Raw genomic sequence first — 12,178 nt, forward strand, 5'->3', positions numbered from 1 at the left:
CTTTATCTTCACTGGGCCCTTTCTCCCTTTAGCTACCCTGCTTCCTACCCACTGCCTGGGTTTGCCTCCCCCAGATCTGCCCCCGATCCCCCCACACACACCTCCAGTCCTTAGGCCCGGCCTTAACTATAAGTCTGGAGGCTTCTGAGTATCATGGTTAAGAGGCTCAGACTCTGAAGCCACCTGAGGGTAAATCCCAGCTCTACCGTTTACCAGCTGCGTGACCTCAAACAAGTGATTTAACCTCTCTGTGTTTCAGTTCCTCATCTGTAAGATGGGAATAATAGTAAGACCTACCCTTTAGGGTTATTATGAGGATTAAAGGAGTTGACATGTATAAAGTGCCTGGCAAGGGCCTGGCTCACTTGAGTGCTCCATCATTGCTGTTATTATTACTGGCTGGTAGCCTGGGATGCTCTCTCTCAGCCTCACCACCAAGGAAGAGGGTGACTTCCTCCGTATGTCGTTTCTTCAGCTGTGATCGTGGCCTCTGAACTGGGCCGCCACCTCTGGCCAGGCCTCCTCCAATCCATTCACTTCACAGCCCCCAGAGGGATCCTCTCGACACACATCAGACTGTGCTCCCCACTGCACTAAGCCTGTTCGTGGCTCCCCATTGCCCCCAGGATAAGGTTCAATTCCTTAGCTTCTTCTCCCTCTTCTGATCTAGCTGCCACTTCCCATCATGCTCCCCCTCACTGTACACAAATACACCACACCACACTCAAACCACACATACGTACGCACACCACACCGTGCTCACACCACACACAGATGTGCATAGTCTACATACGTATGCATCCATATATATAACACACATCCAGATGCACACATACCACACAAGCACACTCATACACATCACCCGTACACGCTACAGAACACACACACAGATGCACACATACCACACAAACATGCCCACAACACACATGCACACACATATTCAGCCCAAATGGCTTTCGCTTCTTGCTCACTGAACACCCACTGCCCAGTTAAAGCTTCCTTCCCACCGGGCACTCAGTCTGACACTCTCTTCCCCATGTTTTCCAAGATAAAATTCTCCTAAGCCTTTAATACCCAGCTGCAATGTCGGCCTCTCATGGAAGTCTCCAGGGATCCCTGTCCAACGAGAGTCAACTGCCCTGTGGGGCCTGTCTGCTGGCCACCCAGGGCCAGAGTGCCAGGAGGGTGGCATCCCAGCAAAACCCCTAGGCCTCCTGCCTCCAAGAGAGCCAGGAGTAAAGCTTTACTGGGGAGTAGGGAGTGGGTTTAGAGTCTGGAGTCAGACTGACTTGGATAGAAACTCAATTCCACCCTTACTTCTCACCTGCTGTGTGTCCTTGGGTTAGTCAGTTTCTCTGCCTATAAATGATGTGGCTGGAATCCCACGAGATGCCGTGTGTCAGGCAACCCTACCTGGATGCTGGCACAGGGCCTGGCTAATAGTCAGGGCTTGATGAGTGATACTCTCAACCCTTTCCTGGCAGGGGGCAGGGGGATCTCTCTCAGGAGATAGGAAGCTCCCAAAACAGGAGCTGCATCTTTGGCTTGTGCCCAGGCCCTGATTCCAGGCTGTTGGCTCAGTGTGGGGTACCCCATAGGCCCTGGGGGGAGACGGGACTTTAACAGGCTTCATCCCAACTCTGCCCCTTCCCCTCTGCCCTCAGGCTGAGCCAGTGCAACCTCATGCCAGAGCATGTGCCCAGACTGGCCACCCACCTGAACCAGGCCCTGAAGCTGACAGCGCTCACGTGAGTGATGGGGTCCACCCACAGGCGCAAGGGAGGGGCAGGGGCTCCCAGGAGAGCTACTCCGTAACCGACCTCTGTCCCCAGGCTGATCCAGTGTGGCCTGGGCCTGGAGCAGCTGATAGTTCTCCTGAGTCTGCTGAGGTGTCCAGTGGGCCTGTTCACTCTCAGGTACTGTCTTCCTTGGTGCCCCTGGGAGGGGCTGGGGGTGAGCACTGAAGAATAGGTCTCCCCAGGACCGTGGCCCCAGCCACATCTTACACCCAAACCCTGCCACTAAGATCCTGCCTGTAGCCCCAGAAACCCCCCTCAGGTACACAGAGAAGCTGCCCTCCTTGCCGTAGGACCTCTGCTTGGGCACTTAAGGAAAAAAAAAAAAAGGAAACCCCAAAGGACACCCAGCTGAGGTCAGCAGTGACATATAACAGATACTGTGTGTGTATGTTTACGAAGATCATTTTATTTATTTATTTATTTTTTTACGAAGATAATTTTAAACCTTTCAGAAAAGCAGAAAAGATTACCAACACGTAGAGAAACTAATGTTTAAGACTCATGTTCTTATCAGCTGGGCTTAAGAGCTGTTCAGAGTTCACTGTATTTGCTTCATCTTTTAATTTTTTTTTTGGCTACATTGTTCTCAAGTTATAGATCTCGTAGAACACTCCTCCTAAACATTTCACCACAAGTTTTTAAAAATAAGCACATTTTCTATACAACCACAGTTGGATGAGGACACCCAGGAGAATCGGAAGCAGTTCTGAGTGTTGTGGTGACCCAGTCAGATCTCAAAGGTCCCACTGTCCCCAAGTGGGACAGCTGGCTGGTCGGACCTGTGATCCAGTCAAGATCCACATTGGCTTGGGGGTAGCAATGGCTCTTAGGATTCTCAATCCACGTGTCACCCCCCACCAACTCCTCACTTTCCTCTTTTATGTCACTGACTGTGGTGTCTCTACACTTGCTGGCTCTGTCTGGTTGCTTCCTTCTGATGTCAAATTGCATTTGTTCCTCTAAACCCCTGACTTTTCCGGAATGGAAATTAGATCATAAATGAGATTCAGTTACATATTTGTGCCCAGAAAACTGACCTCACGGCCAGTGCTATGCACTTCTCAGCAGAGCCAATGATGAGGCCCACGAAGTCTGGTCGTTCTCCAAAATGCCACAGTCTTGCTTACTTGTGCTACAATGCACATAATTAAAAGTTCTCATCTTACCCATCTTTACGGGTCTGGCTCAGGAGCGTTAAGTACATTCATGTTGGTCTACACCTGCAACTCTTTTCGTGGGAAACTGACACTTCGTCCCCACGACACAGATCCGCAGTCGCCCCTTCCCCAGCCCCTGGCAGCCACCATCCTACCTTCTGAATCTGGGGGTTTGACTGCTCTAGGGACCTCATGGAAGTAGGATTGTTCAGGATTTATCTTTTTTGTGACTTGTGGCTTGTTTCACTGAGCATCATGTCCTCAGGGTTCATGCATGGTGTAGCACCTGTCAGAGTTTCCTTCCTTTTAAGACTGACTGATGGTGCATCGTAGGTGGATACCCCGTTTCATGTATGCATCCATCCATCCATGAACACTTGGGTTATCCGGCCTTTTGGCTAAAGTGCCTGCCTGCAAACACGTGTGTCCACATACCTCTTTGTATCATCTCTGCTTTCAGTTCTTTTGGGTATATACCCAGAATTGCTGGATCACCCGAAATAACGCTTTGAAATAAAACTTTTCCTAACTCTAAAAATAATGCATACTCGTTGTAGAGATTTGTGAAAAATCCAGATGAACATAAGAAAATAGTACTTTGGAGGGGGGAAAAAAAAGACCTCAACATAACTTCAGAAGCAGAAATATCTTAAACAACTCCCTTTTTTCCTGCTTCTAAATTAATTGCAAGCACATTGTAGAAAGTCCGGAAAAATATTGGAAACGAAGGAAGAAAGGAAGAAACCGTTTGTGAAAATTCTATCATCTAAACAGCCATCGTTAACTTTTAATATTGTTTTCTTCCCCTCTCCATACGTATTTTTCCTTTTTTTGATGCAAATGGGGATGTTTTGTATATGGTTTTATTTCCTTATCCTTGCCATGCAATGCTATACATACCTTTCCTTAAATCTAAAACTATTGCTTAAAAAAAGAATATGTTCTGTTGGGTTGTTGCAGTGACCATCGGAACAAGGAAGAGGTTAATTTCCTGTTTTATGCTGGTGCCTAGTTGCCTAATTTTATAGTTTTTAAATAAGCAAAACCAAAAAGCATCTGAGACCCTCTTGGCACCCCCATCCCCTCCTGGCTCACCCTGGGGAGCTTCATCTAGTTCTGCTTCTGTGACAGGGTGGAGGAGCCGTGGGTAGGCAAAGCCGGGGTGCTCGCCCTGCTAAGAGTCTGCACCCAGACCTCAGGCAACATCACTGAAATAAGGTGAGTGGAGGGAGGAGGCCCCTCAGAATTCTTCATTTTTTCATGACTTTTGGGACCATCCCTTAGCTAGACATCAGTCTCTTGCCCTGTAGGGTAATAGCTGTGTCACTAGCAAATTCTCTGGATTGCTAAGATGGCAGAGGCTACACATACGTGTTGGGACTTGTGCAGTAATCAAGCCACAATACCAGAGAGAGGAAGGCAGCCACAGAATTAAGGCAAAGAACTGATGGGGGCACCTGGGTGGCTCAGGGGTTGAGCGTCTGCCTTTGGCTCAGGGTGTGATCCCAGGTCCTGGGATCGAGTCCCACATCAGGGTCCCCTCAGGAAAGCTGCTTCTCCGTCTGCCTGTGTCTCTGCCTCTCTCTGTGTCTCTCATGAATAAATAAATAAAATTAAAAAAAAAAAGACAACTGATGGATCCCAGCTGGGAGTCCACCCTGGATTGCCTGGTTGCCTGGAAGTGGCCCCTGAATTATCGTAAACACACATTATGGCTCTATGACTAGAGTAGTGACATGGAGTAGCTAAGCACAAAGGCTTTTGAGTCCTACTGACGTATGTCCTGATCCCTACTGGGTCTGGGAGTTCAGAGTCAGTGGACCAGCAGCCCCAGGCGGAGCTCAACATACATGGCAAGGATGCTTCAGACCTCACACTGGCTACCCCTTCTCTCCTCAGCATTTCGGAGACCCAGCAGCAGCTCTGTCTCCAGCTGGAGTTTCCCCCTCAGGAGAACCCAGAAGCCGTGGCGCTCAGGTGGGACCTAGTACCTGGACCCCCAGGGGAGTAGCTGGTGATGGTGTGGGGTAGAGGTACTGCTGCTTCTGGTCAGTAGTTCTCGTGCCTTGCTCAGAGCCCTCCCACGTCCAAAGTGCCTGCATGGCCAATGAGGTCTGGCCCAACCTGCATCTCCATGTTGTCCGTCCCCATCCCAAACCTCCGTCTCGGCTCCAGTCATCCCCACCACCTTTCAGTCCTCCAACACCACCTTGCTCCCTTTGACCTCAGAGTTTTTGCACAGACTACTCCTGGACCAGAATGTTCTCTCCTCCACTACCCTCGTCCTCCTTTCCCTGGCTAACTCCCCCTGTCTCTCAGATCTTAGCGTTAACGCTACCACCTGAGGAAGACCCTCTCTGAGCCTCCAGATATAGTCAAGTTCTCCCATGATCCACTCATAGATGCCTGGGTTCACAGCACCCCTAATCCATACAGCATATTTTTGAAATTAAAATGCCACCCCTTTTGAGTGAATGCAGCCCTGCACGTGTACATGTTGGGAACAGACCATAGTGGATCTCAGCCCCAACTCACCTCCTTGGCTGGGTCCCCTTGTGCAGTGAACAGCCTGGGCAGCCATACCAGCTGCCCCATCTAGATCTCTCTTTCATAGCACTTTCTATAATTGAAGAGAAAATTGTGGGACTTTATCTCATTAGCATTTATTTGCCCCTAAAAGGTAAGCTCCTTGTAAGAAGAGACTGAGTCCCCAGTAGTGACCTAGATGTTCAGTAACTCCCGCCAACCTGTCTACCTCCAGGTTGGCTCACTGTGACCTTGAGACCCACCACAGCCTTCTTGCTGGGCAGCTGATGGAGACATGTGCCAGGCTGCAGCAGCTCAGGTCAGAAGCCCGAAACACCATTTAGGGCCTTGGCTCCTCTGGTCACCCCCAGTGCCCACTCCAGGCCACATGGGGGAGGCTGGCCAGTCCAGAATGGGAACGAGCAGAACCTGGGGCAGCTTTAGTTTCTCTGGCCTTCTTGCTTCCCTTAGCAGGAGAAAATTACACTTGGCCAGTTGGGGAGGGCCCCAGGGTGGTATAGATGCCCCCACCAGGAGCTTTTGGGTGGTTCTTTCCCCTCTCTTGGGCTCCCCATCTCTGTGTGATGGATGATCCCGAGGTGCATCCAATCTGAAATCCTCTGGAATATGCTTGGACCTTTTCAGCTTGTCCCAGGTGAACCTCTGCGACTCCAGCTCCCTGCTGCTAAAAAACCTCCTGCTGTCTCTCTCTGAGCTGAAGACATTCAGGTATGCAGCTGAGATGCTCACTCAGTCCCCTGGCCCTGCCCCCTTCTTCCTGCCCTGGGCTCAGAGATATTCTGTGTCCCCACCCCAGGGGCTGGGACTCCTGCAGCCCTGGAAATGATATCAGGGCATGTGGCCAATCACATGGCCACATGGCAAGAGTGGTTTCCTTTTCAATGCTTTATCTTTCTCTCTCTCTTTTTTTTAACATTTGAAATAACTGTAAACAAACAGAAGGCCTAGAAGCAGTTCCATATACCATTTTCCCAAATTCACCCCCTTGTCAGTATTTTTTTTACATCCCCTTTCTCCTGTCCTCCCTCCTTCCTCACCCCTCCCTTCTGTTCTCCTCTTTCCCTCAGAGTCATCTGAAAGTAGTTGCATGAACATGCCCCTTCACCCCTTACAATTTCTGTGAATTTCCTCCTAAGTACTAGGACATTCTTTCCCATAATCCAGTAAAAGTATAAAATGCAGGAAATTTAACATTGGTACACTGTCCTTATCAAAATTACCATTCATGGAGTGCCTGGGTGGCTCAGTCAGTAAGTATCTGCCTTTGGCTCAGGTCATGATCTCTGGGTCCTGGGATCAAGCCCTGCATCAGGCTCCCTGCTCAGCAAAGAGCCTGCTTCTCCCTCTCCCTCTGATGCTGCCCCTGCTTGTGCTCTCAATCTCTCTCTCTGTCAAATAAATAAATAAAATATTTTAAAAACAAACAAAAAACCTACTGTTCATATTCCAATTTTGCCAAATGCTTTTGTCAAGTTGTTTGTTGCATTTTTTTTTCCAGTCCTGGATTCCACCTAGGATCACAGGCTGCACTTAGTTGTCATTTGGCTTTGGTCTCCAACTTGAAATGGTCCTTAGCCCCTCTTTGTCTTACATGATATTGTCATGACATTTACATGTCAGGGATTTTGTAAAAAGTCCTTCAGTTTGGCTTCCATGTTTCTTCAGGTTTAGATTTAGGTTCTGCACATGGGGCACAAATCTCCCAGAGGCAATGTGCTCTTCTTGGGAGGCACATGTTGTCTCTTTGTTCCCTGACTGGTGATGGTAACTGTGATGACCTGGTGAAGGTGGTGTCAGCCAGGTTTCTTCCCCTGCAAAGCTACTGTTTTCCCTTTCTAATTAATCCATATCTTGTAGGAAGATACTTTAAGACTATGTAGATACCCTGTCCTTGCTCATACTGTCATTTACTGATTTCAACCTCCATTGATAATTCTTGCCTGAACCAAATGTCAGTATGATGGTTGCAAAATGGAGCTTTCCTAACGCTTAATTCTGTTTTAATCCAATGGAATGTATCAAGGAAAAGGTGTCCTTTTGGTGCCAGTGTATCTTTAACACTTCTCTAATACTTGCTGCTCATTTTTTGTCATTTAAATGAAGATGCAGAGCTTGTGGTAAAAGATCATAGCTAGCTAGACCTCAGAGGGATGCCCAACTATGGCACACGTGGTGAAGTTGCTGCCTATAAATGGGTTAGGGAAATATTCAACTAGTCCAAGCTAAGTTTAATCATTCCACAGTGGGGGAGATTTATGAGGGGAAAGAGGCCCTTTCCTCCTATCCCTCCCCTCTTCCTTGCCCTCTACTACCCCATCCAGGGCTCTCAAGACCAAGAGCCCCTGCCTGACCCATTGCCCTTTGACTCCCACCAGACTGACCTCCAGCTGTATGAGCTCCAAGGGCCTGGCCCACCTGACATTTGGCCTGAGAAACTGCCACCACCTGGAGGAGCTGGAGTGAGTCACAGTGGGGGGATCCAGGAAGGGACGGCCCAGCTGAGGGCAGGGGTGGAGAGGACAGTTGGGCCTTTGGCAAGGTGGGTGGTGAGACTTCAGCCTATCACTTTGCTCCCTGATGAAGCCCAGCAATCCTGCAACCCTGGGTGTGGCCTGGGAAAGCTAAGCACCATCTTCTTGGTCTCAACTTATCAGTCATAAGAATAACTGTGCCTGTCTGGTCTTGGGCTATCTCACATAAAATGTAAAATGAGGATCATCACCCTTCTCTGCCGGGGGTGGCTATAGGTGTCAGAGTACAGAGAGGGCTATGGGGCCGAAGGAATCACTGTGTGTGTGTGTGTGTGTGTGTGTGTGTGTCCCTTGTCCCTGGCTTCTTCTTTTTGCAACCCTCATCCAGGGCATCCTTTCTCAGCTGGGTCAGCTTGTGATGGCCATGCCCCCCTCCTCAGGGACCCCAAAACCTGGCCCTTGGAGCTAGCAGGGCCCTGATGGTCCAGGATCTGCAGACCCCAAGCTGCCCTCCTGAAGGCACTAAGAGACTGGGGCAGGGGGGTGGTGGGTGGGAGTGGGCATCCTTGTGAAGTCTAGCTAGTCCCTCTTCTAGTGAGAGAGCTCATCTCCAGGAGCCGAGCAGGCTTGTCTAACACTCACCTCGTACTTGGTCCCCTCCAGCTTGTCCAACAATCAGTTTGGTGAGGAGGACACTGAAGTGCTGATGACGGTCCTTGAGGGCAAGTGCTGGCTGAAGAAGCTCGAGTAAGTGATGGGGGGGAAGGGGGGGAAAGGGAGGGAGGAGCTGGAAGTAAGGCTAGGAACTTTTGCAGCTCTTGTGAAAACAAACCATGATATCCCTGAATGGATAGAGGTGAGCCAAAAGCCCTCCCTTTTACTCCCTTACCTGGCTCTGAGTGCCATGAAAATGCTTGATCACTGGAAACAAATACTCAAACTGACCCAAGTCAGAAATTTAGTGTAGTGGCTCGTGTCACAGAAAATTACAAGGAATCTAACTTCAGGCATAGCTATATCCAGGGGTTCTGTATTTGTTCTCTCTCTCTGCTCTCTCCTTACCCCCATCTTGACTTCATTGCCAGGCAGGACATCCCTGCAGCTGCAGGTTCACTTCCTACCAACTTTCAGAAAGGGAGCACCTTTCTCTGTGTAGTTATAACACAAGGCTCTAGATGATTCTCACTGGTCTAGCTCAGGTCACAAGCTCACCCCTAAGCCAATCACACGGTATTTTGAGTGGCCAGATCTGGGTCACACACTCACCCAACTATCTGGTCTTGAGGGGCTGGTGGTGTTTCAGGGTGCTAATGTCAGAAGAAGGGGACACAAACTGTGGCAAATTAGACCCATAGACATCCACTGCTACTTGCTTACAATCATTTCCTTAGTAACTGGCAACTTCTTTACTCTCAACTATAATTTGGAGTCACCAAGTTCCAGAAAGACAAGAAACAGTCTCAGTATGAAGGGTCAGTGAATGTCTCCCCGCCACCATGCCCAGACATAACAGCATCTAGAGAGACCCTTTTATGGGGCATCTACTTTTAATCTCAAAGTTCACCTGGTGACCAAAAATATACACTGGTTATAAAAAGTTTCATAGTTACAGAAATAAGTAACAAAGGACATGACATCCTTCAGTGGCGACATCCTCCAGTGGCGACATCCTCCTGGGAAAGCTGCTGTGAATGAGCAGTTTGTGAATTTCCCTCTGGATTTGTTTCAACATGTGTTTTGAATATAATTGAAAAGTAGCCTTCTGACTTTTTGCTCATTAACAATAAAATTCTCCCACTTTTGTCCCTTTTTGCTGGGGACCAGGGCATGGATGGATTGAAGAGACCTTTAACCAGAGGACCCACATGTCTTTCTCCTGAGCTGTTTCTTTGGCCTCCCCCCATGTGCCTTCACCTCTGCTCAGCCTCCCTTCCTTCTGGAAGCTTTTGTTCTGGCAGAGGGAGGGGGTTGTTGGAGGCCCAGTGAGGTCATTGATTGGCTCATGCACGCATTTGACAGGTATTTACCCAGGGGCCCAGGACTCGGAGCTGGAGGTACTGCAGAGAACAGGACAGATGTGGGACCCTTCTCTGGTGTCCCAGGCAGCCAGTGCTCCTCCTTGCCTCTCACCTCCTCAGCTGCCTCAACTATAAAATGGGCATAATGAAGGAAGGGGATGGATCCGCACTGCCCAGACACCTCCTCTGGTTTCAGAGCTGTCATTTCTGAATGTCTCCTCCCTGCCAGGCAGCTTTCCTTGAACCTCCGGCTGACTTCTTCCACCTGTCCATCTGTGGCCAAATAGAGGCTAGGACCATGGTTAGGGGTCACACCACCCAGGTTTAATTCTTGGTAGGGTGTCCATCTGTCCTAGTTTCCCTGAGGCTGAGAGTCCCGCATCCTGGAGCCCCCCTCAATTCTAGGCAGACCAGGGAACCTATGAATGTGTGAGCTCGGGCAAGTTACTTAGCTTCTCTGTGCTTTTCTCCCCATCTTAACTTTGGAGATAATAGCTATATCTACTTACCTCCTAGGCTTGTGGCAAGGATTAAATGAGATAATATATATTAGGACCTCAGAACAGAGCCTGGCACAGAGTTCACACTCTGCAAGTACTGGCTACTATTTATTGTTGTTGTTGTTGTTGTTGTTATTATTATTATTATTAATCTTTCCTGCCCAGCCTGGGGCCTACAGGAGTGTGATCCCATGGGTGATGCATAGGTGGGGTCCAGGAATGGGAGTCTATGGACTTGGGTCCTGTTCCCAATGCTTCTCCTTCCATAATGCTCTGAGCCTCAGTGTGCCTCATCTGTAAAATGGGGACAAGAGAGTTCCACTCCTCAGGACGGCCCTGAGCTCAGTGCTGGGCCTATAGTTTATGTTCACTGTGTGATTGCTAGGATTCCTGGTCAGCAGTCTGGCTCTGGTGTGATTCAGAACATAAAACTGCTGCCTGGGGAGTCTTAATTTGTGCAGAGAAATGGCCTTTGGATGTCTCATGTGGTTTTGTTTTATACAATGAGAATGAGTCTGCTCTGTGTGAATGTAAGTGGCTATCTTGGAGGTCTTTGGGTATTGCTAAATGCCAGAGCCTCCTGACTGGATGGGGCCTTGGTCTCTGTACCTGGGACCCAGCCCCAGCAATACCAAGTCCTCCTCTGACCTCCTCTTTTGCAGCCTCAGCCATCTCCCACTAGGCAGCTCCACCCTGGCTGTGTTCACTCAAGGATTAAGCCACATGACCCTCCTACAGAGCCTCCGGTAAGTGGCCAAGAAACCCCATAGGAATGAGTGGGGGGGACATGTTCCCCAGCTCTTTTGGGACCACCGGCCCTGGGAAGCACTAGGGGCTCTTCCATAAGGCCCCCCGTGACTCCTACCCCCAGGGACGTTGCTGCCATCCTGGGCTGATGCCCACTGCTCTTGCCTTTCAATGCCACCAACTCCCTCCTGACGACAGAAGGGACCTGATGGGTTTGGAGCCCAGTCCTGGAACAGCCCTTGACATGCACAAATTCACCCTGTGTTCTTGCTCACATTTCTGATGCCACACGCCTGGGTTGCCTAGATTCTGCATTTCCAACAAGCTCCCACATGATACCAATTCTGGGGGAACCAACCACACTCCAGGCAATGAGGGTCTAGACTCCGATTTGGTGACCTCGACATTCTCCACTTGGGCCCCTGGCCACCCTGATGAATAGATAAAACACGTTCTTTTCTTGGGATTTTTCAAAACATAAAATGTGGCAACTAAGAAGAAACCCAAGCAACAACACAAAGCGTGGCTTTGCTTCTCCCCCAGTCCCCGCCCCAGGCTGGCCAGAGGAGTGCGCGGCCAACGAGGTCAGAGAGTTCTGGGACGAGGTCATTTCATCCCAAATTAATTGTTAGAAAGGCACTTCGCTGAAGTTCAGTTTGTGAAGTGAAAGAACACAAAGCAATCTTTAAACATGCGACACGGGGCCGAGTTTACCTCCACTGGTTTGGTTTGTTCTGTTTTTTCCACACTCGTGGAGGCAGAGCAAGGTCAGGGTGCAGAAAAGACAAACTGGCTTTCTGGAAAAGCCCAGCATTTGCCCAGATTGGGACACCTATGCTGTGGAGACATGAATTGCCTGAATTGCGGAGGCCGTGTGTAATTGGCATTGAGCTGGGGTGGCCTGGAGCTCCTGACACAGAGGCTGAGGCAAAGCCTGGC

The 12,178-nt window shown here is 49.5% G+C and overlaps 1 protein-coding gene across 4 annotated transcripts in view; it reads left to right on the top strand.

Annotated features, from left to right (window-relative positions):
* The window catches only part of NLRC5 (NLR family CARD domain containing 5), an 80,404-nt gene that overhangs the window by 61,741 nt on the left and 6,485 nt on the right, over positions 1-12,178 (top strand). For all 4 annotated transcript variants that reach the window (XM_055332025.1, XM_055332026.1, XM_055332028.1 and 1 more), the window contains 9 exons: positions 1,665-1,748; positions 1,833-1,916; positions 4,088-4,174; positions 4,856-4,933; positions 5,718-5,801; positions 6,128-6,211; positions 7,879-7,962; positions 8,638-8,721; positions 11,155-11,238. In XM_055332025.1, coding sequence (XP_055188000.1) covers positions 1,665-1,748; positions 1,833-1,916; positions 4,088-4,174; positions 4,856-4,933; positions 5,718-5,801; positions 6,128-6,211; positions 7,879-7,962; positions 8,638-8,721; positions 11,155-11,238 — 753 coding nt within the window. The remainder of the gene's footprint in view (positions 1-1,664; positions 1,749-1,832; positions 1,917-4,087; positions 4,175-4,855; positions 4,934-5,717; positions 5,802-6,127; positions 6,212-7,878; positions 7,963-8,637; positions 8,722-11,154; positions 11,239-12,178) is intronic.

This window comes from Nyctereutes procyonoides, unplaced genomic scaffold (assembly GCF_905146905.1).
Source record: "Nyctereutes procyonoides isolate TBG_1078 unplaced genomic scaffold, NYPRO_anot_genome, whole genome shotgun sequence".
NCBI lineage: Eukaryota > Metazoa > Chordata > Mammalia > Carnivora > Canidae > Nyctereutes > Nyctereutes procyonoides.